This window comes from Calonectris borealis, chromosome 10 (genome assembly GCF_964195595.1).
Source record: "Calonectris borealis chromosome 10, bCalBor7.hap1.2, whole genome shotgun sequence".
Lineage (NCBI taxonomy): Eukaryota > Metazoa > Chordata > Aves > Procellariiformes > Procellariidae > Calonectris > Calonectris borealis.
In genome coordinates, this window is record NC_134321.1 from 19,871,488 (window position 1) to 19,897,569 (window position 26,082).

Genomic DNA, 26,082 nt, shown 5'->3' on the forward strand with positions numbered 1-26,082 from the left:
CAGGATGAATCCCACACAGGTCGCTCCTGCTCCTGAATTCCTCCCAGGCCTTGGGGCTGTCCCCTGCTGCCAGGTGACATCCTGACCCACGAGTCCACGGCACCAGGAGCATCTGTTCCCGAGCTGGCAGGGAACGCCCCGCAGGACAGTGACCACTGACCCAGCCCCACTGATACGGCCACAAGCCCCAGGGACCTCATCAGCAGAGAGCACAACACGATGGGAATCTTCCAAAGCATCCCGTGCTTTTAAAACATGCCATTTTAGGCAAGAGACAAGCACTGACAAATTTTCAGTTTTATTAAAAAAAATTCTAGCAGCAAAACCTGTAACAATTCCAAAAAAAAAAAAAAAAAAAAAGACCAAACCCCCAAGAGAACATAACACAGAGAGAAAGAGATGGAGAGAGACAGGCTTGGGGTTTTCTCCACCATTCACTCAAGTTCCTTATAGCGGGCAAACATGACTCTCCTGACGGCGTCGCGGTAGGTCTCGTTGGACTGCCTCTTGCTGGGCTTCCCTTGGGCCCCCAGCCCAGGGCCCTTCTTCCGATTTTCTGCCTGAAAACAGACACAGCTTGTGTTAGTGATTTCTCCTCTTCGCCGGCTGCCCATGAAGAGAAAGCTTCCCTGGGCTGCTTCAGGACAGCTGATTGCTCCCGCGTGGATCCAGGCGAGGAGGAACAGCAACTGCACTGTGTTCCTCCAAAAGCTGTTCAGGAGAAACCGTTGGTCCTTTGCGGGCAACAAAAACACAGCCAGCAAATGCCCGGTGAGAATCAAACCGCAGGGATCGGCTGCGGAGACCAACACCAGCATACGGCGGGGTGGGAGCGGGCAGCCAAAACAGGCAGCGCTGGCAGACGAGAGGCAGCCGAGTGTGAGCGAGGATCGAAACAGAGCAAAGGAAAGTGCAGCAAGAGAGCTGGGCTCCCGGGGAGCTGCTCGCAGTTAGCCTGCATTTGCGCAAGCTCCGCTGTTCTCTCCTCTAACAGAGTTCCCATGGGCTCTGGTAGCTCACTTTGAATTTCAATCAGTTTTTAACGACTGGCTTTTGCAGCCAGCGTCTGAATTATTCAGTAATACCTGCCTAGAGTTAGCCCAGGAGAGCAGGCCCAAGGCTGAAAGTTTCTCTTTGCTTTTAAGTCCGACTTTTCTGAATATCAGCGATGTGATCAATTAGGCCAATAGATCAAAGTCCTGCGGGGCTGAAGTGGGCACATGGCTTTGCCCAGCATGACTTGGAAGAGGGAAGAAAGCACATCTCTAGGGCTCTTTTGGGAGGCCTTTATAGGAATTGTACGAGGGCTGTGCTTTGCCCAGCTCCCCCATCCGGTCCAGGGAGCTCTGATCGGAGGTCAGACCTCCCAGAGCGCATCGCTGGAGCTGGCTCTTCGACAAAGCCCGCTTTATGGCCACAGGAAACTCTCCACGAGGACTGAGCAACAGCTGGGGCCGGTTCCTGCTGTCTGAACCGAAGAGGGAATCTTGCCTTGTGTGCGTGGGCTCAAGCAAACACACGTCACGAAGCCTCAAATATTTGCCGTTAATGATATACTCGACTGCCAGCTGAATGTCACAACGTGAGCTGCGCTGCAAGTTGCCTGCCCCTCGGCGAAGCGCTGACACCACGGCAGCGAGGCAGCCAGGCGACAAACCCGCCGCGTTGAGCAACCGCAGCCGCAAGGGCATGGTGCTGCTCACGTGCCCCTGAGCGAGGGAGAGCAGTCCCTGCCCCAGGCCGCTTGCCAGATAAACCCTCTCCGGCAAATTAAGGTCCACTGAGAGACCAGCCTGTCCCAGAGGGCAGGATCTACCCAGCCCTGCCTATCCCTGAAGCCCTCTGCTGATGGGGACTCTGCTCCTCATCAGACGACGTACCCTGGCATTCCCTTCCGAAGTCCAGAGTCCAGAACGGCAGCGAGAGCCTCACAGGCAGAGTAGACAAATAGTATCACGTGCCCTGTGGCTTTGGCTATGCTCACACCTCCCCGGAGGAGGTTCACCTTCTCCCCCAGCTCTTGTGGCTGCAGAGCACTGAGCTGGTGACCTGCTCAAACCTCAGCCTGGCTTTGGGCAGGTGTTAATCAGACGCTCACACCCTCCCTACTCGCTGTTACTCTATTCTCAGCCCCTTCAGATCCATATAAATTCTAACCTCCTTCTACTGCCAACATACTTGCAGCCCCTCCTAGCCTGCAAAGTTAATCAGCACACGCATATTATTCCATCAAGTGGGCGCCGAGACTTGCAGCCTGACTCTTGTTCCGGCTAGGAACTCCCTCCAGCTGTCTTGGGAGACATTACCGGCTGCAGGACAGGGATGTGTTCGGAAAGGAAGGGAAGACTCACCTCCATTGGTGATGTTGTGCCCTGCTGGTTGTGGCCGAAGCCTTTCTTCCACCCCGTGGACTGCAACATTCGATTCCCTTTGTTGTTACTATCAATCCTTGGGTCATAGTCACTGCAAAAGAGGCAGAATCAATTGTCCAGTTTTGCAATGCTTCGAACACATGCCAGGGATTTTTAGCTCTGCTAATAGCTCCTTCGTTGACATTCCAACTTCTCCTGAGGGATACCCAAGTTGCTTGCAAGAAGCACACCGCCCAAGGAAACCAACACGGTGGATTCTGTGTGCGGGGCTCAGACACCTTTGACCGCGTAACTTCTTGTCCCACCTCAGGGGAAAATACACCAGGGCACAGGAAATGAGCTCAGGCTTCAAAATATTTATGGTACAAGCAAGCCAGGAGTGTTCTGTGCTTGCATTTCTTAATCTGAATTTTAGCAATAGCAAGAAAGTGAAGTCTACTTCCTGCTGCTCTGTTAGATCTTTCTTTCCTCCTAGTGCTGTGGTCATTGAGCTGAATAGATGCAGTGTTGATTCGGACACCCTTTCTCCCACCTGGTCATTACTCATCCAAGACCATTAACCAAAACCCATAGTTTTGAAAACTGGTCAGCACAAAAATAGCTTCCTTCAGGCAAGTTCTACTTTCTGGCTGCTGATGACACTGCACACAAACTGCTTTAGTTTATCCACAGCTATTCCAGGAAAACAGAGGGAAGAGAAGATGTGGATTTTTAAACTGCAAGACATGGAGGAAAGGTCTCCTTCTGGGGTGCTGTACCAGAAGGCAACAGGCACATAACCGGTTTTGTCTTCAACACAAGCCTAGCAGTTCCTCAGCCCACTGGAACACGCGAGCTTGCAGCAGGCAGGCCTTTCGAGAGCTCCGCACAGCACGCACTTTCTTCCTCCACCTACTCTGAATGAGATGGAAACAGCTCCTAGCGTTGCTCTGAGTCAGTGGAACAGATGAAACACAGCTTTGCTCTTTCTTTCGATGGCTAGATGCCAGGACAGGAGGACAGCAAGTGCCTTAAGGATGAGGTGGATGGGAACAGGCTGCATTCTGCTCCCTGTGCCTGGCCAGGCACGCTCAAACCCCACATCTCACCCCTCCAGCACCACGCAGCCTGTCTCTGCTTTCCCCTAAATCCTCGTTTCCACCCCTGCATTACACACCCCTGGCCCTCTCCTGCCCTCTCTGAGAAGTCCTGCAGCACAACAGGCTCACACTTCGGGGAACTCTACCCACAGGAATCACAGCCCGTCTGGCTCTTGCAGATCTACCCCACCAGCCGATTCCTGGCCTTGGTGTGCCAGCAGCACACGTGCCATCCTGGCATCAGCAGCCCCAAGGAGATCTAACCAAGAGCAGCCATTACCTCTCTGAGTCCCGATCGTATCTGAGTCGTTTCCTCTCTGGTGAATCCATCTGCTGGAATTTCTCTCTCCGGTCATTTCCTTTGTCTTTGTATCTCCCCTTCATAACAGAAAGAACAACGTAAGTACGGGGGCTACAAAGGATTCAACACTCCACAGGAGACTGCTCTGCAGTCAGGTCTCATCTCATCCTCAGCTGGCTGGAAATGTGTCCTGGGAACCCACAAACCCTGGATGTTTTTAGGACCCACAATCCAAGCTTATTCTGTCCTGATGGGCTGACCCATGGTTGCAACCTTCCAGCTACAGCACCAGGAGCAGCTCTGCTACCTTCCGAGCAACAAACAGTTACAACTCTCCCATTTCTGGCCAGGCAGCAGCAGCCCATACACTGCATCAGTTTTAGATGGAAATCTGGGTCCCACTTAGCCCAGAGCCCAACGCTGGCTTGCAGGGCAACAAAACCACATTCAGATCCCTCTGGGAGGAGGGAGACCTCCTCTTAGAAGTCACAGCACTATCTACAGGTCCAAATGCAGAGTGTGCCCACAGCTCCGTCTAAGACTCTTTGGGAGGCATTTGATGCCCAGGCTGCAGATACAGGTGCGTAAGCGGAGGGTCTGCCTGGGACCAACACCCCCCTAGTGCAGGTCCACAAATAGAAGTCTGCCCACCGCTGCAGACCCACCTCACGCTCTCTCTTCTCCAAATATGCCAGTTCTTGCTCAGATCGTTTGATCTTCATATGTATCTCCAGGTTTTGCTGGAAGGAGGAAAACAGAAGCCAGTGTCAGCAGAGGATACAAGCTGTCAGGGCCATTTGCTCCACCCATAAGGAGCACAGGTAAAGCAGCACGCTCTTGCACCTGCACTATACCAGATGCGACAGCTTCTCTTGCAGCCCAGAATACCTGCTCCCCCACAGAGGCCAGGAGCCCTTCCTCTCCACAGTAAGGAAGGCAACCAGTCCTATTTTAACCTGCGTGCAGTTTGGCCCGCCTAGAAGCAAGAGCTCAAAGGCAGCGCAGAACATGGGGAGGCATGTGCTAAGTTCTTACTGCTGTCACACTCGTGTGTGCCAGCACCCCACCCTCCCCAAGCCCGAGCTATCTCACTACAGCTTAAAAAGTCACACCTCGATGTCACAGCACTCCCGCGGCAGGAGCAAGCAGCTCACACAATGCTTTGAACAGAGCTTTGACGGGAACTTTGCCTGCTACTGTGTCAAACTCAGCACAGCTCTTCCCACCCAACCGTCGCATTTTTCCCTGCAGATCACAAAGCTGTTGAGCCAAAGGCAGCTTGCAGCACACACGCAGCCCCCCAGCCACCAGCTCCCCCGTACCTTGTGCAAGTTGGAAAGCTGCTGGTGCTTGATGAGCACTTCCTTGTTGGGAAACTGCCTCCTGCACAGCAAGCAGGCCAGCTTGTTCCAGTCGGTCAGCTTGTCGTCGCTGGCCTTGGCCTTCCTTGGCTGCTCCTCGCGTTGTGCTGGTGGGTGGGGAGGCGGCAGCCACTGTGCCTGTGGCTGCTCCTCCTCTTCCTCCTCCTCTTCATTGTCACTGTCTCCTCCATACTCTCCCAGAAGTCCTATCAGAGGGTTCACCACCTTGGGCTGAGGGAAGAGGCAGAGAAGTGTGACAATTTGCAGCATCGAGCTTGCCCTGCCATGCGGGGCTCTGCTTCCCCAACCAATCTCCCCGTGACTTCCATCTCTGTTCCAGCCCAAGAGCCAGAGAGCAGCGTCCCGGCAGCAGGGGCAGGGAATGGAAAGAAGCTGGCTGGCCAGCATTTGAACACCACGGGGTAGGAGCCCTTCAGTTCTCTAGACAGGCTGTGCTTCGGTGCCAGGCTTTCCCAATCTGCCACACACCCAAGCACAAGCAGCTGACTGAAGCAGCGGCTATTTGGCAAGGAGCTGCTGTCAGTCACTTCCTCTAGCAATGGAGATGAGTGAGGTTTGGCCTTCCTCAGTCTGGAGGCAGCTGGAAGAGTTTTATGCCTGAGGACTGCTTGAGTGAGGAGACCCTGCTTAAATGCAGGTATTAAATTTCCCCATGCTAGAAGCCTGCAAACAAGCTCAGAGTTATAAAACAAACTGCCTTCGCGATTTCATCTCCAATGTTCCCTCCTCTGGCATGAGAAGCTGGCACCTCTGCCATCCAAGGTCACAGCCAGGCTTTGGTGAGCCTCCTTAGTCCTTTACCGAGCCTCGAACAAGGCAAAACCCCGTCCTATGGAGACACTCACCGGGGCTGCACTCTCATCCTTTTTCACCGAGGGAGGTAATGGTTTTTTAAAGACATCTTCTGCAGAGAACTTCTCCTCTCCAGTCTCATTCTAAAACAGTCAAGATCAGGTGTTAAGATTGCCATTGCATAGACGCAGTGCACCCAACAGCTAAGCACCCATTTAAACAGGCCTCCAAGGAAACCGGGCAGGAGGCAGAAATGAGGTGGTGTTCTTGGTGGGAGACATTCCCACTCTGGGAAATTCATAGCTCTCCTGGAGCTATGCCCTTGGTTTCTGGGACGGCTGCAGCAGCTCACCATGCTGTCCCAGCCTGCTCCACTCTCACTCTGCTGGACTGTGATGCTGACAGCGGCCCCAGCCGTGTCTCAGAGCAGTGATGGAGTGGGACTGGGCCAGGTCACATTTAGACCCCTCTGTGTGTGGTGCAAAGCCACCCCCACAGCCAGCCAGCACGGGAGCAGAGAAACCCACCACTCCAGGAAGAGTTACAGTCCTGCTTGCCTGTGAGAGATGAGACAAAGCACAAGTACTATAGACGGGGAGGAGAAATGACAACAACGTGGCTAGGCTCAACCAGCTTGGTGGTGTTTCTAGGACCTTCCTTATACTGGACAGAGAACATGAGAGACCGCAGTCACCCAGCACTGCAACAGGATGAGACTCTGATGCTCACTTGTACGCTCAGCAGCACAAAGAGTAGGCTGGGGTGAAGCTTCACATCTACATGCTTTACAGAGAACTGGTCTGAAGCCCTAGACATGTTCTAGTTTCGCAGTTCATTAGCTACTCATGCTTGACTGGGGAAAGACAAGTGCTATGCAACATCTTACCAGGCCTGCACCCTCATCCTTTTTCACAGAGGGAGGCAATGGCTTTTTGAAGACGTCTTCTGTGAAGAACCTCTCCTCTCCAGGCTCATTCTGAAAGACGCAAGATTGGGCATTAGAACATCAGCAGCACAGGGGTCCAAAAGTGCACAGAACAGCCGGAAAGCCACCTCTGAGCATCCACGGAAACCAGGCAGCCGGGAAAAATGACGGCAGGATTTCTACTGGAGATGCTTTCATCCTCCAGACACCACCATGTTTCTCCTAGGTCAGTGCCCTTGAAAGCAGGCATCCTCCATACCAGATGAGACTCCTTGGCTGGCTTGGTATCAATATCAGAGACAATTACACCCCTCAGGTCCCAACTGCCCAGGACTGGCCATGCCACAGAGCGTATCCAGAGCCACAGGCAAGGAGGAAAACAAAGTTTCTGCATTCGTGGCTCAATCACTTCTACCAACTCTCCTGGCATTCCTCGGGCGCAGTCAGTATCACAGCACTGTTGTGGAAGATCCTGCTCCAAGCACCCATGCACAGACATCGCTTTGGACAGCTACTCCCGACCAGCAGCTCCCCACGTTGGGGAGACAGCGTTTGCTCACTGGGAGCAGCACTGACGGGCCCTGCCCCAGGACCGGGGCTGGACTCCGGGAGGGACTGCACAGGATGTCCGTCACAGACTCCTATCTGCATTCGATCTCAGTTCACCCTTGCAGTCCATCTGCACCGCCTGCCTCATCTTCCTGCCTGTCTGTGATGTTTGAAGGGGGCAGGAAATGCGGTTAGGGGAGAGCTGAATCTCCGTTATTATCTGACTTGGTGTGTTTAAACATCTCTGCTATTTTTCTGTTGGCTCTGTTACAATAGCTGGGTGCTTTCAGCAGTGTGAGTGAAATGTGTGTCTCGGTTACCTGGATGTTTCTGAATCCTTTATCATAAAGAAGGGATGAGAAGCCCTGACTTAATGTCACAAGAGAAAAATTTCAGGAACTTAGTCCCACCTGGCCAGACAGCAACCACGTTCCTGGCCTGCTGGTGACCCCATGTATTTCATCGTTTTCTCTCACTGTCCCTCCCTTTTTGAATCCTCTATATATTACTCTCTATTTTCTAACCTCTCTTAGCTCAGCCTCCTGGCCCCAGATCTCTGATCGTTCTGACACCTGGAGGGATTTACCTTAGCAGAAGTATTTTTCCCTTTCTCCTTTTTGTCCCTATTGTCCCTGCTGTGCGGCTCCTTCCTTTCATTCGTCCGCTCTTGGCTTCCATGCCGCCGCCTTCTGCTCTCTGTAGGCGATGAGCAGGCTTCTCGGTCTATTGTGACTTCTCTCTGAAAGACGCATTTGGAACAGACTTAGCCAAACCCCTGCAATCTTCTTATTGGGCTTATTGTCCTTATTGGGCTGGGGAGACCAGCACAGTAAGAAGGGAATGCAGAGCCTCCGACAGCTGAGGGCAAAGGCTTCAGAACTTTGCTGGGGCAGAAGACAGTCTCCCACAGCCAGGTCATCGGAGCACTACCCTGCTCACCCAAAACTTGGACATCTCCAGTATCATGAAAACAAGATGACAGTCCCAGAGAACCTCTGCTGATGGCTCTTTTTTGGCATCCTTGTAACTATTGCTGGCTGGGGTCGGGGAGCAAAGAGACCACAGATGAAAACAGAGCTCTGCTGTCCATCTTTTAATACAGTCACGTATCACGTCTTCAGTAAAATCTAGCAAGAATGCTCTGTCCGTAAGTCTACTCAATGAAGAGAAGACCAGCAGGGCTTCAGAGGCCAAAGAGGCAGCTACAGGAACTGGTTCAACACACAGCTAATGGGTTCCTAGCCTCTCACTAACTTGATATTTTGGAACGTGCATCCCTTTTATACAGGTCAGAGGACTGAGTAAGAGAAACAAAGCCACCTCTATGCTGTCCCATGCTAGCCTGTCTTCAGGATCTGGCTGCAAAATCTCTCCAGAGAAGGGCAGTTTGTAGGAACGTACTGTGTGTAAAGCTTCCTTCCCACACACTCACCTGAGTCCTGGGGTCATAGTACGTCCCAGCTATGGGATCGTAGTAATTCCCAGTTTCAGGATCATAAATGTATGTGGACACATCTGATGGAGCTGAACAGAGAGACAAGAGTTAACCACAATCTTTTACAAACGCAAAAGCATGAGCAAATATTACATTGGTGAAAGGACCAAGAGTGGGGAAGAAGAATTTTTCTCTCCTGGCAAGAGAGGTACGAGTATCCTCACATCACTCGACCTACATCATCTTTTCTTTAAGGAGTAAAAAGGGAAATAGGTTTTCACAATTCTTCTGTTTTAGGACTCTGGCAAAACTTCCACATCAAAACACACTTACAGGGGCTGTGCTGAGATCACCAGACCACAACACTTGACCGGACAAAGATACGAAACTCGGTAATTTCCCTAAGAATGGGGTAATGACTACCAGGCTCTGTGTCCACCCACCCCTGTGAACAAGGAAGATCTGTACTCTTTCAGTCTCCTCTTTAAAGTGATGACGCTTCCCACATCCCTTCAGCCCTGTGGGTGCATGAAAGCTCCCGACAAGAAAGGCGAGCAAACTGTTTCTACAGGAAAAGCCAAAGGCCTTAAGGGTAGGCCCGTAATGCGAGGAATGCTTCTCATTTCCAAAGTGTTATTAGACAGAGCTCGGTGGTACTACATATAAGTTAGTAAAACGATCAGAAGTGTTCTTCCAGCTACTGGCACTGCTGCATAAAGTGTATTTTCTTCCGTCTCATCTAGTAATTGCCAGGCTGATTTTATCCCATCAGTTTACCACAACAAGAAAAAGCACACAGTAAGTTTCCTTTATCTGCATGTAGTTTTGCACAGTAAGAGTAGAGAGAAACACATCATCAGATAGGAAAATGTGACTAAACAAAGTTGGCAAAGGAACTCAGAAGTGGGTGTAGCAAACAAACCTACTCTTAGCCTTTAAAAATATTTTTGGGCTGAGTTCTACATGTCAGTGCCCTTTTAAGGAAGAAAAGTCTCCACAGTAGGAGTGAGGCAGAGCTTAACTTACACTGTGCTCTGGTGCGTCTCTGTGATTCGCCGCCCCTCCTGTCTCTCATGCCCCTTCTGCCCTGGAGTAAGTGAACAACACAAACAGATCAGAGACTCTTTGACAAACGTCATACTGCTTCTCCTCCCTCTCACAGGCCCAACGTTCAGGAAAACAGCTCATTTAGCTACCCTAAATAAGGCACAAGCAGACACAGCTTTTCATCTACAGAGCAACGGAGAGTGTTGCAAAGCAGAACACCTCTGTAGCTTCCACAAATCTTTAAATGAGGTGCTCAGGGCAATCCGTATCGAAGCCTCCAGCCCATTCAGTACAGGAAGATTCCTGTAATCTAGTAACAAGCACTAGAGAAGAGACATTCACTCCGGGAACCAAGATCAGTCATCAGTTCAGTCACTCTGTAAAAGCGTGGTATAGAGTAATCCAGCCCAGAACTCCCTCAAGTAGCATCTGCACGCTGACTTGCACTTCCATGCACATCATAAACAGCATTAGGGGCACAGTAGCAGTGAAGAGCACACTTGAGCATTATCATCCCATCTTCAAACATGTTGAATTTTCAGCAGCCCAAAGGGAAAAAGCCAAACAAAGTCAGGCCTATCACCCCCGGTGCTCCCTCCCTTTCTGGCTACCTGCAGGGAAGCTGTGCAGACCTACCGGGCCATAGTAGGAATTATCACCGTGCTCCCCATAGTCATTCCTGTTGAGATAAAGGTTACAGGTTAATGTCAATCTGGCTTCACATTAACCTCAGTATACTCAAAATGATCAGCAGGACCAATAAATGCAGAAGGACCATCTTTGCTGGCCACATGTTGGATTGTGTCCATCCCAGGAGGCAGAGAGCCTTTGCAGATCGCTGTCCCCACAAGAGTTACAATCACACTCTCTGCTGTGTCTGCAAAGATGAATCTCTCCAACTGCTTTTTAAAAAGCTGAACCCATTAATTCCCTCACAATGGGATTTGATGGCTGGACAACAAGAAGAGGCCATGCAATATGACGATTAATCCCATACTGCTCAATCACTGAAGCTTCTTCTAGCTCCGATGCCTTCAGCTCTCCAACATATTTTTAGGTTGTAGGAACATCTGTGCTAATTCACATGCCAACCTTTAAGCACCTGGTCTGACGAGACAGCTCTAGCTTCGCAGCACATCACGCAAAGGACAACCCTACTGCCCCATCTGTCTATACCTTCTCCTCCCTGTAGCAAGATTCACTTCCACCGTGCGTCCATCAATGCAGATAGGGGGATCCAGATTCTGCAGTATCTTTAGCAACCTCAGTGCCTCCTGTAAAAGGAAAGGAGAATTTCACGTCCATGAGAAGGAAACACAAGCCCGTTTCCCAGATCCAGTCTGCCTGAAAGGAAGGCTTTGTGCTTACATGATGACCATAGTAGGACAGGAAACACAACACTTGTGTCTAAATATTAGTGAAAGGTATTTAGGAGACGACAAAAAGGATAAATGCGTTGTTAGGTTCTCTGTTTGTCCTATGACCGTTTTCAGCAGCCAGCTAGGGACTATATTCTCCTAGGGCTGCTAGACAATGCAGAACCGTGGCTGCTGTTGCCCCAAAGAGTTTTGGTGAACACCCTCTGGACCAATGCCAAAGCACAGTTATGGAGTCTGGGAGTCACCCAGAACCAGAAAATGTGAACCCTCCAACGTGAGACTGTCTGTTAATTAAGATTCTTGCCTTCTGCAGACAGAAACCATTGAATTCAAGTTCTCTACAAACAAAGTATCTGTTTGCAAGAGGTGTTCAAGTTTAGGAGGGTCTACACAGAAATGTATTGAGGCAAGAAACTCACTCAGCATCACACTTTGTGACAACAGACAATCTTTGGCTCCTCAAGCCAGAGTGCAACAGCTGTATCAGATATTTCCCGTACCTAGCCAGACAAGCAGAAGAGAGGACTCACTCCAGGACAGCTGCCTCACAAGTACAACTATTTCTTATATTCCTGTGGTTTCCCTACTTCTACAGACTATAGATGCCAACAGGGGGAGCATGTGAAAGCAGGAAACTACTTACAGCATGTGAATCCAGTTCAATGAAGCCATAGGTCTGCCCCATCCGGCCAGCCTTGTTCTTCATGATGCGCACGCTGGATGTGGAGAGACGCACATACGGGGCCAGGAGCCCCACAATCACTTCTGGTGGGGTGAATCGAGTAATACGCTTCAGCATAATTGCTGTGAAGCACAATGAGGGAGGTGGCCAGGAAAGAAAAAGTGGTAAAAAAAGATAATTCAGATCTAAGTTTATTGTGACAGCACAGGTAAAACTAAACCCACTCAAAGCAACAGCACAGCTTCTTGCAGTTGAGTCTGGAAGCTATCGCTTTTTTCCTCTCCACTTTGCAAGATGCTCAGAGTACCACCTCCAATTGCTAACCTTTCCTTCCCAGAAAACAGAGCAGAAAGTAGGCCCCTCCTCAGAGGAGCTCAGCCCAGGCCAAAGAGACTTTTGCTGCTAAGTTAACTGTAACATCCTGAAGCCAGCTTGCCCTGCAATTCGCCAGCACCTTTGGAGCTGGACAGCCCACCGTTACTTGACGCCATGATTTGCACAGCATAGAAACAGCCTCCAGCGGTTTTAGTGGAATGCTGCCCTTTCTGCTGATGGCCTCATGTAAGCAAGACGATGCACTCGCAAGCAAGAGGAATCCAAAATCGGGCCCTGTGCCACTCACTTCTGCTTCCTCCACCATCCTGTGGTGTGGCTTCCTCTGCTTCTCTCTGAGAAGGCAGCTCCTGGTGCCGCTCCATGTCCCTTCTCTTCTCCTGTGAGGGCCGCCGCTCTCTCCCTTCATCTCTCTTCCTTGGCTCCTGTTCCTCAGGCTGGCACTCCTGCTGCGGAGCTGGAACCGAGGGCTGGAGAGGCTGCTTTGGAGATCCTGGTTGTCCTGACAACTCTTGCTCAGGTTTTTCAAGCTTTGTCTCTGCTGTTAGAGAGGAGAAATGGACTGGTTCCACATACAGTGTTTCAGCATGTATTTTTCTTCTGCTATTTTCTGGCCACTGCAGCAGCGCCCCTTATAAAAGGCCAACCTGTTCTGCCCTTTGCATATTCCCTGTCTTAACAGTCTGCAGACACAAGCTGTGTAAAGGACAAGCTAGATACTGCTCATCCTTCCATTGCCATGTTTCATGTTGGGCTCCTTTACCTGACCTCTCCTGTCAGAGACAAGAGCCCTTCTGGCTTCCTTTTAGGATTGGCTCTTGCCTGGGCAAACGTTAATCAGGGACGGTTTTGGGTATGTTCCACTCACGTCCAGGACAATCTACATGGCAGTGATATCCTTACTATGCCTGATGTATTCTTGAACACCCATAGCTGAGCAATACCAGCGAGCAACTGTCACCCTATCTCTATGCTAGAGGAAAACTGGGTGCAGAACCCTATAATCACTAAGTGAAATGCATCATAATACAATCACTGATTTTACCAGGTGCCCACTTACCTCAGATGAGGCAGATACTATGTGGAAACACCCTGCCCCCCAGCCTAGCTATGCAATACAGAGAAGATAAATCCCATCAAGTTTCTGTGCTTGAAGGCCTCTGAAGCATCTGGCTTCACTTCAAAAGAGATCTCTACCTGAGATTCTAAAGCTGTTGGAAAGGGAAGCCAAACCTGTGGGGCTGCAAAGTCAGACATCACCAGCCCTGTACCTGCTGCTGAAGCCTCTTCCCACAAAGAGAAAGAAGTGAGAGTGCAAGACCTGGCACAGTGAAGCTTCACTCTTTAATGTCTCCCAGAGCACCTCCCCACTCTCGTTGTGTTTGGGCAGTGGGCAGCATGGCAGAACACACGACCATTTTCCACCTAAATGTTGGGAAAGCTGCACACCAACTTGCTTGGCTGTCAGCACAGCTCATGTTGAACAGGCGTACTAATTTGTCTGCAGTTTGCAGCGTGCAGAGTTTTACCTACGTTTCATGACCAGAACCTATTGTAAAATTTGCATATGAAACCAGTCTGCACATGCAGCTGTGAAAACTGCCCATGCGAGTCACACAGACATGAGCACGACCCCGGACATGGGGAGAGCAATTCTCTTACTGAATTCTTGCTCAGCTGATGCATCCTCTCCTTCAGAACCACCTCTGGACTCTGGGCCTGCTTTGCTCCCTGTAAGAGAGGCACATTAAAATCCATTTCAAGACCATCAGTCACAAAGCACGCAAGAACTCATGCAAAGCTGCAGTAACGTCTGTATATGCCTAGAGAGTTGTTTTGTTTCACCCAGCAATTAAAGGACAGTCAGAGAGGTTACCTTTTTGCACATGTTCTCACAATCAAGAAAACCAGGTCAGTAAGAAGCATGCACCACAATCTGTCCTCACAGCATCTTAAAGGCTCTGTTTAATTTGCTCCTCAGCAGTTTTATTACAATCCACAGTTGCGTTGGGCCAGCTATGCGGATTTTGTCTTCATAACGCTGATGGAGGAGCCACAGTGCAAGGAAAGCATGGGGACAGTGCTTCAGTAAATAGAGTTCTGCATCAGCAGTTATTTTAATGCCCTTCTGCCTGGGGTACGCGGGTAAGAAATGCAAAACATCAGAAGTCTGCTCAAAGATACAGAGTCAAAGCTTACAGAGTGCCTGGAATACCTTCTCGTCCCAAAGAAATCAGTTCCTCAAGGGAGTGTGTTTTGGCTCTCACATCCTCCCACCCAGAAAAGCAAAGGTGTTGGTGGGGCGAGGAGAAGCAGAACTCCTCTCCATGCACTTCTTACTGTCAGCAAGGTCAGTTCAGCGATTCAAGTCCTGGATTCACCTCTAATCCGAGAGCCTCAAAAGAGTAACACTAAAAACATGCAGCTGCATCTCCCGAGGAAGGTGGGTTGAGGGGAAGCCATCTCACCTACGGCCAGCAGTACTAGCTCACTGTCCTAGAGGAGACACAACCTGTAATTCCGTGGAGGAAGGACAAATGCCAAAGCAATAGGAAGGGAAGGCCTTGTGCAGTAAGATGCCTCTCCTCCAAGCCTCACAAGAACAGAGAACCTGGTAGCAACATATCTGCATGCATCATCTTTACTGTGGATCGGGAGAAGGGTCTAAAGGAAGCACAACTAATAATTCTCCTACACAGTGCTCAGCTAGTCCACCAAGAGGGAAGCCAGAAGAGAAACTTACTTGTTAGGGCAGATGAAACTTTTAACCGACCAAACACGGGGGGACCAGATATACTCACCATCTCTTGGGAGCTTGCAATAGGAGCAGGAAGATCTGTAGCCCACAGTACACACCTTACACTGCAATGGAAGATGGACAGCGTGAGGAAGTCATGTTTTGAAGGTAGTGGGTACAACCTACTCCAGAAGGCCAAACTGCAGTGATCTCAGAAAGTAACAGCCACGGAAAAGTTACAGTGAGAGCTTGAGAGACAGGATGGGTAATGGCAGCAGGAGCCTTGGCTGGAATGGAAGGGAAATGCTCACATGGCTCACAACTGGGATTGCCTTGGGAACAGGATTTTCACACAACTTCTGAGCACAGATTTGCTCACACCATGGAGGTACTTCACTAGTCCTTGAGAGAGGACCCTTCCCCCTCTCAAGTGATGCTTGACCAAAAAGCTCGGTGCTCTAGGCACCATACTGCTAGCCACCCTGTTGTTTCAAAGGATCCAAAGTTACCTTTGTATTCGCTAATCTCAACTCAGTCCTAAAGCAGTGACAAAGTCCTTCTCTGAGCTAAACTGTAGATACTGATGTAATTTGCTGCACAGGGAGAGTCAATGAAGAGGTGTCTGCTAGAGGTAGAAGAGGTAGAGCTGTACGGGCTCGGACGGTTATCCCACCCAGAGCCACCGTGGAAAGAGCCAAGTGCCCCGTCTTCACAGCTCTCTCCGAACACAGCATTCCTAACTTCCTCTTCAAGCTCTTTGTAAATGCATTGCTTCTCTTTCATACATTTTTTTTTTTCTCTAACTAAAGCCCTGCAAACGCTCTGGGGCATAAGAAAGCTCTTTCAGGCCATGCTTGTGCACAGCAACAGTACGGACACATGCTCCAGCTACTTCTCGTTGCACTGAGAGCTATTGTGAAACCACTGCCTGAAACTGCTCTCTCTACTTGATCTCTGGAGCATTGCAAGCACAGATGAAGTGCCGAGCAACAGCTCTGCTGGCAACTGGTGTGCATCCAATTAGCCTGGATGAGGGTCTCTGTAGTCCAGTGTGATCCAGTGGTCAAGGTGGGAGTCTAACCAGAACTGATCCCCTCCCACCCTGCTGCAACCTCTTGCTCTGCAGTCAGTGGGAATGCAGGCAACAGCCCTGCCCTTTGCTCTAGCTCTCCTCCCCAGCCTGCTGCAGCCGAAAGCGCCTCTTCTGGGAGAATCGCGGGAAGGGCATGGGAACAAAACTGACCCCTGGGCAACTAACTGCGCCTCCCCAGAAATGGGCCAGTTCCAGTCTGTACTAACTGCTGCCTGGACCTGGACTCATGTCCATGCTTCCTTCCCTGCTGCACTTACTTGACTCAACTCTAGATGACAGGTTCCTGCGTGAGACAGAGGGGTGGTTTGCACTGTTACGCTGGTGAAAGCTCTGGTTACCTGGGCAGTGAAGACATTTGCGGTTAACACACGTGAACCAGAGTGAAAGCCTGTTCCATTCTGGTTGGCAGAATCACTGTCTCATTTTGGTTTTTAATGACAAAGGATCCACACGCTATTTTCCCAATGTTAAAAGGGAACGCACTGCATAGGGATGAAACTGCTCTGCGCATAAAACACTGGCTACCTGTACCAAAGCAACATGCACTCATACGTGGTACCAAAAACAAGGCAGGGAAAACCACAGAAGTTTAGAAGAGGCAAGAGCTTCAGGACAGGTATTACTCTGAAGGATCTTCAGCCACTGAGCAAGTATCACGCTCCTCTCTGCTGCCGCTGCCATGAGAGCCAGCAGGGGAAGCACAACACAGCTCTCTGATCACATACTTACACGTTTGCAGCGCCAAAACTCTGGGCACGGAGTGTACTCAAGGGTCACTTCTTTGCCACCGATCGAAAGAGTTCCCTGTTGAGACAAGGGGGTAAATGACGAAGGTGCCCAGCACACACAGATTACTCAGAGGCAAAGAAAGGGGTTAAAGCTCTGGTTCCTAAAGGTTTCGCAAGTGAAACAGGGTGAAAGGGGGAGAAAGTCTCCCGGTTCAGTTAGCTGGAGCTTTGCCATGGAAGTGGAAGGGAAACTGCCTGTGCCCTGCTCTAGCACGGGGCTACAAAGCTGCGTGTTAGCTCCAGAGGAACTAGGCAGAAGAGGCTTTGCCGCTCCCAGGAAGAGCAGAGACAGAGTAACCAGAGCAGAAAGGGAAACTGCTTTAACTTGCTTTGTCCACATGCTGGAAAGGGGCAGCTGGACAGCCTCCTTCCCGCCAGCCACCACCAGGCTGGCCACAAGGCAGCTATCTGAGGAGCAATACAAGGAAAAATGCCACCGAGGTGAGAGAATTTTCATACTTGGGTTAGTCTTCATGCCACTCATGAAACTGTGGCTTTCCTTCAGGGAAGTATGCCAGCACACGGCAAGGCTACCGGCTCCGCAGCCAGTGCTTGGTGGGGCTGGCCTCGAGCACCTGTGCAGCAGCAACCCTGCCTACAAAGACACGCTGCTTTCAGCTCCACACATCACGCTTTGGAGAGATGTCAGGAGCCCGACAAATCCACGAGCTTTGCTGAAATGCAGATGATTTAAGGGTGAAATGAAGTCACAGGTGCAAGTCCCCCAGCTCCTGCCCGGAGCAGCCTATAAAAGCAGTGAGCAGCAAGGATTCCCGGTGGCTCTCATCTGCTGTGGACAACAGACCATGCCTGGGCATGCAGGATGCAAGCCGAGTTGCAAATGCACGGAGCCGTGAGACATCTCATGTCACTGGAGGCACAGGCAGTCTGTATTTCCCAATACCACAATATGAGACTCGGTGACAACAATGAGACTCAGACCCAGGTCTCCCAAGCGCCAGGAGAGCAGTCGCTCTTCTGGCCCATTGCTGGACGGTACAGACAGATGTCAGGGAGCTGTAAACGGCCCCAAGCTATTTTGGGGACCCCTGGTGAGTCAGAAGCTTCCCAGGTACTCTGACCCAATAGCCTAGTCACGCAAGAGCCCCCAGAGCAAACCATGAACATGAGAAAACAAGTCCCCAGAGTTATTATTCTGAAGTCACGATACACCCATGCATAAATTGCTGTGCAGAATGTGAGGGAGATGCTAGGGAATATGTAAAGTAGGCGGGAAGGGAATCACTTGGCAGGGGAGGGAATCACTCGGCAACGGTACCACCACCCTAAGAAAAAAGGCAGCAGAGAAAGTTGGAGACCAAAGACACTGCCCTGTAAGGTCCGGCTCCACCACCTCCCCTCTCGGCAGCCTGCCTTTCGTGAACCAAGGCTGTCCTTTCCTACCAGGCCTACGTGTGTTGAACACTTCAGGGGTTTCCTTTCTGCCACCCAGCTGTTCAAGCTCTGCTTTCCAGCACGGACTTGCCATTGCCTTACAGAAAGCTGAGCCATTCCCAGACCTTGCTGAGGGCTGGCACGTGTACCCAGAGCACAGTGCTGCAACCTCAGACGCAAGGATCTCCTCGGGGTCTATTCACAGCCTGGAGTATTGCCTACTTCACATGTCTAGGAGAAGGTTTGCACCTTCTTTAAGATATGTGAGGAAACACAAGTAAGACAGGGAAGTGGAAATCAAGGCTGTCCCACTGGGACTGTTGGTCCCTCTGAGATGGACGTGCTCCCTCCCCCAGGCAGGGCACCCATCACATCACATCGCACACTCAAGAGACAGGCAGTGCCAGGAGAGCAGGCTAGAAATGCCCGCATCTGCCTCAGGACCCACTGAGCAGAGGCAGGGAGAGAAGGCAGGGTGCACATCCCCATGAGCAGAGCTGCGGCCACCCCGTGAGCCCAGGAAAGCCCTCAGGAACAGCAGCTCCTCAGTAGGCAGTTGCGGCCCTGCCTATCAGCTTGAGAAACAGGGACAACTAGATTTGAGGACAATCCCTCTGGTAGGGCAATCCGTCATAACAGCTTCATCCTTCTACCAGCCATTGAGGATAAACTTGCCCGAAAGTCTTAAGATTATTTTTGGTTTTATGAAAAATGGTTTTTAAGTGCATGTGGTGCTGGTCTCTACTGCAAATTCAGTTCTCAGAGACTGCAGAAAGTGTCACTTGCATAATTACTCCTTAATTTCCTTAACACCCTGCTGATTGCCTGCTCACTTTTTCAACAAGCTCTCTCTTACTGATTTCTTCTTGATAAAGTCATTTTCAAGGTTGCAATCATCATTTAACACACCAAAATGAGTCCTTCATTTAGGACACACATTGTCAGGATTCAGTGACTTTAAATTCCTCATTCCCCCATTTTGTTACTAGATTCCATCCCAAATATTTTCAGAACCTTTATTTCCTCTAGTCCCTGTCACTGCTTATTCTTTTTCATCTATATCTTCTTCCTTTTGTCTGCAGAATGTTTTGGATAATACTCTAATTTTCAGTTCACCACTTTCAGTTGAGCAGATCTTTGTGAAATCACAAAGATTTTCCAAGAATTTCAGGGAACAGTGCTGGGGGGAAAAAAAAAGGTAAGCCCAAGATATGCCACATGTACTGTCTGGTAACCAGACTGTAACGATCTCGTCCATATTCGTGCGTTTTATCCTGGACCTCTCTCACCGACTCACCTGCACTATGCCCGTTAATTCTCCTTGTGGATTTTCAACACCCTGTACTTCTGAGCAGCTTGGCCTTTTCTTTCTAAATCAGTATGCTACAGAAATGTCCCTCTGGTCCTCCCAGTCAGGAACCTCCCCCTCAAAACGAGCAGTAAACACACAGTTGACTCACCAGCGAAGGGTTTAAAAGGCAGCACAGCTCTGCAGTACTAGAACACCGAGCTCTCAGCCATGGAAATGCCTAGATTTCCAAGGGCACAAGCAGATTCTACTGTTTTTTCTGAATTGCCAAATTCATCAAAACAGAGCATCAGGACTTTACTGCTGGGAGCAATGTTTTATGCTACTGTTTGATATCTTTCACAGTTCTACATGTTTTTTCACTTAGAGGTCTGTTGGAGATGCAATACTGGATCCTAGTCTAAGTGATACAATTCAGTACAAGCCATTTCAGCTAAAGCAACTAAAAAATCTGCATCATCTGGAATAATAGCTGATGGCCTAGTATGTAAATATTACTGTCAGTAGACTGATCAACTGAGCAATCCCATCATGAGGTGGTTCTAGAGAGCGATGCCACGAAACCATAAAGCCTGTTTGCAGAAAGCACACACCGCACGTAGCAACGTCTCAAAGCCCTTCACTGAGCGGGGACAAAACCCACAAGAACAAGTTACTTTAAGAGAGGGAAAGAAAAAGGGAAAATCCCTTAGCCATGATATCCACAGGTGATGAAATCCTTCCAAAAGCACTTTGGAGACTGCACGTGAGCTGGGCACAAGGCTTCGGCCACGTAACTCCGGTTTTACTAGAGCAGCTTCCAAGCTCTTTGTCACCAAAGGCAGTTAAACCAGAAGCATTAAAAGAATATCAGTAAGTTCCAAGTGGTAAAGGTGACCGTAACTGTAAGAAAAAAACCAGACCACACTCCTAGCACATGTAATGCCCACTCACGAGGTTGGTTTTAACTCATCTCTAGTTTAACCTCTTTGCAATCGTACTAGTTTAGCAAGGAAAGAACTCACCTCCTGCTCTGAACAGAGCACAGCTAACTCACGTGGGCAGGAGAAGTCGTGCGTGCTACCGAGTAGCGCGGGTATGTGAGCGCAGACCGCTTTGATCACGCTTCCGAGGGAAGCAACGCAGCTTCTGACAGGGCCAGGAGACCAACTGCCGCCGGTCAGGCATGGCACAAGTTACCCACTTCGGCGGCTTCTCTCTCAATTAACATTTACAGTTGGCACGCTGGTATTTTTCATGCTTGTTGACAGCCTCCTAATGATGATGACTGGGGGTTGAGGAGGGAGAGAACTTGCCAAAAAAGTATCTCTGTGCTCTCCAAGACCGAGATGACAGAAGAATACAAATCATCAATGTCAAAGTTTTTGCTAACTGTTTCTCTGAAAAAAATTTAGAGCATCCAAGAGTGACCTAGAAAATTTGAAACGTGGAGAGCTTTTAGAGCACGGCACACTCCCTCAAATCAAACCAAGCTTCTGCTTTAACTGAATTTGGCCAAACATTAAAACCTTCAGTAAAATCTCACTTCGGAGCCTCTTAACAACGAGCTGACAGCTCTCCAAGTATTCCACCCCACAGGTCATGCTTCAGCAGCTATCACAGGGGCTGCCAAACCGCACGGAGACGGGGATGTAGAAACCAGCACCGCTGTGGATTGCTGTGGAGGAATTGTGCTCCGGCTCTTGCAGTGGAACGGTAACCAGATGCTACCGTCCCGTGTCACAAGAAAGGCCTTGGGTACCTGACTCAGTGGAATAGCAATTGTCAGCCTCAGCTTTACAGATCACACACCTGGAGCGGTTCAGATCATTTTTGGAACAGAACCAAAAGGCTCAGCTCTGGAGCCCCCAAATCCACAAGGATTAACAAGCCAAAGTTTTCTCCTTGGCTACAACCACAGAGCAGCAACCAAGGGAGTGCAGGAAGCACTGTCCCCACGCTCCTCAAAGGAGGTGCCTGCACCACCAGCGAACCATACTCAGATCTCCTCCAGCGGCCGGCTCGTGCACAAAACCAAACACTAATTCAGCTAATTATTTCCTTACATTGTTCATAGTTTGATTAAATGGAAAATATCCTGGCCATGAACTGAGTATCCTTCTTGCTGAGTAATAACCAAGTCAGAAGACTGACATGGTTCCACATGTTAAAAATGAACTGAAAGTATAATTTGCAAACAGATATAAAATTGCATACAAAGATTATGACAAAAGAATGCTTATGGGCAACACAGCGAAGCAGTCACATTAAAATATCAGAATTAAACTTGTTTACGTGATGTTAGTTCAGCCCTCTTATGCATATTTACTATAATTAGAATGGTTATTCAAAAATCATTATACATCCATCATCTAAAAATTATATAAACAGATTAATGACTAGTGTTTATTGCCTTGGGTTGCCTCAGATAGTACCCCAGGAGGCAGCCTGGGAACGCAGAGGGAGCCCACGGTCCCAGCAGCACTTCCTAGAACAGCAAGCTCTCACCATCCTCAGGGTATTTTCCAGTCCCGGCCTCCAAATGCACTGGACGGCACAGCACAGGGAGACAAGCAGCGGACAGCAGAGGTTGGGTTATCTAGTTGTAACTGCAAATCAGACTGCTTTCAGGATTTTCTCCTATTTAAGTATGGATTATAAATGCGAATTTAACAACCCCAACCACAAGACAATGTACATTATGTAATCGCATCCTATTTCCCTGGCATGGTTCTCATCTCTGCACAGAGGCTGGAGGGAAGCTGGCAGGGAGAGCACAAGGCGCTCTCCCTTAAGGTATTCACCTTCAGATAAAGCGGGCAGGCAGAGTCAAACACCAAAGGTCCCTCTAACCCACACATCCCCAGCTGCTCATGGAATTAGGAGGCAGCAGCTTCCCAGGACGGAGCAGCGGGCCAACGCCAAGACACCCGGGAGGATAAGAGACCAGCTGGATATATTTCAAAACAAGATCATCTCAGCCACAGAAACTGGCTTCTCATCCCGTTTTTTCCATATGCTGAAGTTTTTATCTCTTGGCAGCTGCTGTGCAAGGGACTCAACTCTACAGAGCAACAGGCAGTACATCTGCTTACCTTTGACAAAAAGCAGATGAGAAGAGCTGTGAACCCACAAACCACAATCCATCTGTAATTAAACATTTAGAAAACCGAGCGTGACACGGAGAGATGAAGAAACAAGAGCAATCCAGCCTGCTGCAGGGTATTGCAGCAATCTGGCATCTCCTACAGCAGCACTAACTACAAGCAAATTCCTAGTGTAGTGGGACTCTCCCCAAGGCTCTCAGCCCTCTTCTCCAGCTCCCTAACCATTTCCAGCTCAGGGACTTCTTTTTACTGGCCTGATCTATCAGTGTCCAGTACTCTACTGCTGAGTAGCTGACAGCCAAGGCAGAAGATTCAAGATATAGAGGGGAAAAGGATGGTCTGACAAGTGGTGGATCCCAGGGGAATGGTTACATCACCAAGTGGATCCAAACAACCTTGCTGTGTATTATTATTACAGGTCTCTATCAAGACTAACACTGAGATGAATCTTGCACAATAGTTGTGTTAGTGGTACCTGGAAAGGAAGATGTTTGGCTCCTGAGCATCAGCGATGCTTGGAGCTCAAGAGCACGTGGCACCACTTTGAACCCTTTGGCAGTAAGGCATTTGTTTCAACAGTGATCCGATGTCAACCAGCATGGCACACTCAGGGCTCACGGTCTTCAAGGTGAGGAGGCCTGAGACTCAGAGCTCAAAGATGTCACCATCAATCCTGAGTTAACAGAACATAGTTTCAGGCACATCACTGATGGGCATGTTAAACAAAGTCGGCACTAACACAGAACTGAGGCATTAGGAGGATAACTTAGAGAGTCCTAAAGATGTAGTAGCTAAATATGACAGATTAAGATGCTATACAAGGATTATTTTATCCCAGATAGCACTCAGTGCCTCTTTTTCAAACTCCTTTCATGCAAAACCCATTACCTACTTGCACTGGGACCATCCACCGTGACACACAAGTTTCCATTTCTACTTGCTCCCAGACAGCCCTCCTCAGGCCTCCCTTTCTGCCTGGTTATCCAGGTCATTTGTCCTTGCGCAGAAGGTCCCAGTCTGTATCCTTTAAGTACCTTACATCGATAGACACCCAATCTAGCCTGCTGAGACACCTCCAGTTTTCTTCCTACGATTTCTGAATTCCCTGGATGCCAGCCATATTCTTTTTAAGCAAGTATCTTTCTACAACTCATCTCCCCCCCACTGACATCCTTTTCACAAATATACACAGAAATTGCCTTTCAGACTATGCCAGCTCTCTGCATTTTATTGCCTGAATTCCTAACTCCAATTCACTTCCAAGTTAGGACTCTCAAAGTGCTTATCTTTTAAACACAGCATTTGCTTCACTTGTCAGCACACTCAGTCCTGCTCTGAGAACACCACCAAAACAGTCGGCACAGGCAAGCTCCCAATTATGGCTGCAGGAAGGATAACACCGATGTGTCGCAGCTTGAGAAAACACACGATGTGCCTAGGACTTCACATGCTCTAGGGCCAGCTTTGGGTGGTAGGTGATGTGAGTGGCTTCTGCATTTCACCCTTTAAGGAGATTTCAACACATTTGAAAGTTTTCTTGGATCCAGTGAAGTGCAGTGGACCTTTCACCTGCCACTGAAAGCCCTAACGTCTCCATGTCCAGCTAATCCTAACCTCCAGCTTCCCTCACCCTTCTGAAGAGGGCATCTTTGCAGATCAGCATTAAAGGATCACTGGAAAAATGTGAAATTTTAAAATGAAAGCCTTTCCTATACAGTACGAAGAGGTCAGAAGAGGATTTCTAAAGTTCAGACAGTGAGGGTCTGGGGGCATCAGGAGATAACAGCTCAAAGGGGGACAAGTTCTGTGCTCTGGTGTTACTGGCTGCGCTCCCATTCCACAGCTAAAGAGAAGCATGGATGGTTAAGGACTTGTTATGGGGTAAGCTAAGAAGGTCATGCATATGACCTTCTTTAATGGTTGGACTCGATGATCTTAAAGGTCTTTTCCAACCTAAATGATTCTATGATTCTATATCAAACACTTGTTCTCATGCCCAAAAAAGTATGAATCAGGTTGAATCCTCTATTTGAAAAGTATACTTAAACTATCAAAATTTAAGAGTATTTAAATATTTAGCATATCGAGTATCATTATTCATAGATGGCTCTAGGGAAGGGTCCACACAGCTCTGCCTCATCTATATTCCCTTCTGATTCATCACGGTCTACTGCCTGGACACTGTTTGAACAACAGTTTCTTCAAAGACTCCCTTTGCTCCCAATGCAGGGATTTCCCTTCTCTCCCCAAAATGCTGCTCTAGAGCCTGGACATATTTCTCAATACTTTGTTACATGGCCACCTTCTTCCTCAAAGGTCATCTCATCCCATAACGCTGTTAAACAATATAAAGATTAAGCACGTTAGTACAATGCACTAATCCACCCCAGGACCTTCCTGTGCATTTCCCCCAGGAGCACCTTACAATTAGCAATGGTCATAAGGAAGCTGGGACAACAATGAGGAAAGGCCCAGCTCCTTACTCATAGATTTGAAGCACAATATCAAAACACTAAAGAGCAATCCCAATGCAAAATCATGCTGGAGAAAAGTCAGGCTGGAAAGCTCTGCCTTAAAGGGGTAAATTTATTCCTAGACAATTCAACGTATTTGGTTAAGCATTTAAAGATCCCAGACCCAAACAAAAGCACGTCCTTTTACTGGAGCACGTAACCACGGGATTACACACTGATTCCAACACAGCTTGACCTGCATGGCAACCAGAGCGCAGGATGTTCTGCGCAGCAGCAAACATTTGCTAAGAACACGCCAACTGTAAATGGGGAAGAGAGCAGTTCAAAGGCTCCCCCAGACATGCCTCCCAACTCACTTCTGCACCCACTGAATTAAGCACTCGGAGCCTTCGCTTGCAATGCTTTCTCTGCAGCCAGTGCTCAGGCAAGCTCCCTGCAGGACAGCCTCTCTACTGCAAGGAAAAAAACCCAAAACCCTGGGAAGAGGAAGCAGCTCTGGATGAAAAAAGGGTTTTGTCCTTGGAGACTTCATTTCTCAACATCCCCAAGTTCCCAGTTAATGGCAAAAGTGGGTGCCTGATACTGACTCCAAAAGGGTCAGAGAAAGAACCCAGCCAGCTGCCAGGGGAAATGCACCAGCAGTGCAACACTTACCTGTGCCGTCTGAATGATGATTCCCAGCGCGTCACCGTGACCTCGAGGTGGCCTGTCCAAGAGCTAAATCCAGATCCTTAACAGTCACGCCTGGACAGAACCACAAGGCAGCTGGCACACCTTCAGGCTGGCACCTGTACTGATTTCTACATCTGAGCAGGTGCTGCCTTAAGAGAGAGCTCTTCTTAGCAGGCGATTTGGGAAACAGCTGCTTTAACCTCTTTGGTCAGTATTTGCCCAAGAAACCTGGCACAGTGTGAGAACAGAGCT

The 26,082-nt window shown here is 49.2% G+C and overlaps 1 protein-coding gene across 2 annotated transcripts in view; it reads right to left on the bottom strand.

Moving 5' to 3' along the window:
* Nucleotides 1-282: 282 nt before the first annotated feature.
* The window catches only part of RBM6 (RNA binding motif protein 6), a 59,847-nt gene continuing 34,047 nt past the window's right edge, over nucleotides 283-26,082 (bottom strand). For both annotated transcript variants that reach the window (XM_075159287.1, XM_075159288.1), the window contains 17 exons: nucleotides 16,836-16,910; nucleotides 15,078-15,138; nucleotides 13,939-14,007; nucleotides 12,566-12,817; nucleotides 11,905-12,065; nucleotides 11,059-11,156; nucleotides 10,519-10,561; nucleotides 9,862-9,922; nucleotides 8,833-8,924; nucleotides 7,987-8,139; nucleotides 6,813-6,902; nucleotides 5,980-6,069; nucleotides 5,075-5,344; nucleotides 4,418-4,492; nucleotides 3,732-3,829; nucleotides 2,352-2,463; nucleotides 283-560 (listed from right to left, as the gene is read on the bottom strand). In XM_075159287.1, coding sequence (XP_075015388.1) covers nucleotides 435-560; nucleotides 2,352-2,463; nucleotides 3,732-3,829; nucleotides 4,418-4,492; nucleotides 5,075-5,344; nucleotides 5,980-6,069; nucleotides 6,813-6,902; nucleotides 7,987-8,139; nucleotides 8,833-8,924; nucleotides 9,862-9,922; nucleotides 10,519-10,561; nucleotides 11,059-11,156; nucleotides 11,905-12,065; nucleotides 12,566-12,817; nucleotides 13,939-14,007; nucleotides 15,078-15,138; nucleotides 16,836-16,910 — 1,926 coding nt within the window. In that variant the 3' untranslated portion in view covers nucleotides 283-434. The remainder of the gene's footprint in view (nucleotides 561-2,351; nucleotides 2,464-3,731; nucleotides 3,830-4,417; nucleotides 4,493-5,074; nucleotides 5,345-5,979; nucleotides 6,070-6,812; nucleotides 6,903-7,986; nucleotides 8,140-8,832; nucleotides 8,925-9,861; nucleotides 9,923-10,518; nucleotides 10,562-11,058; nucleotides 11,157-11,904; nucleotides 12,066-12,565; nucleotides 12,818-13,938; nucleotides 14,008-15,077; nucleotides 15,139-16,835; nucleotides 16,911-26,082) is intronic.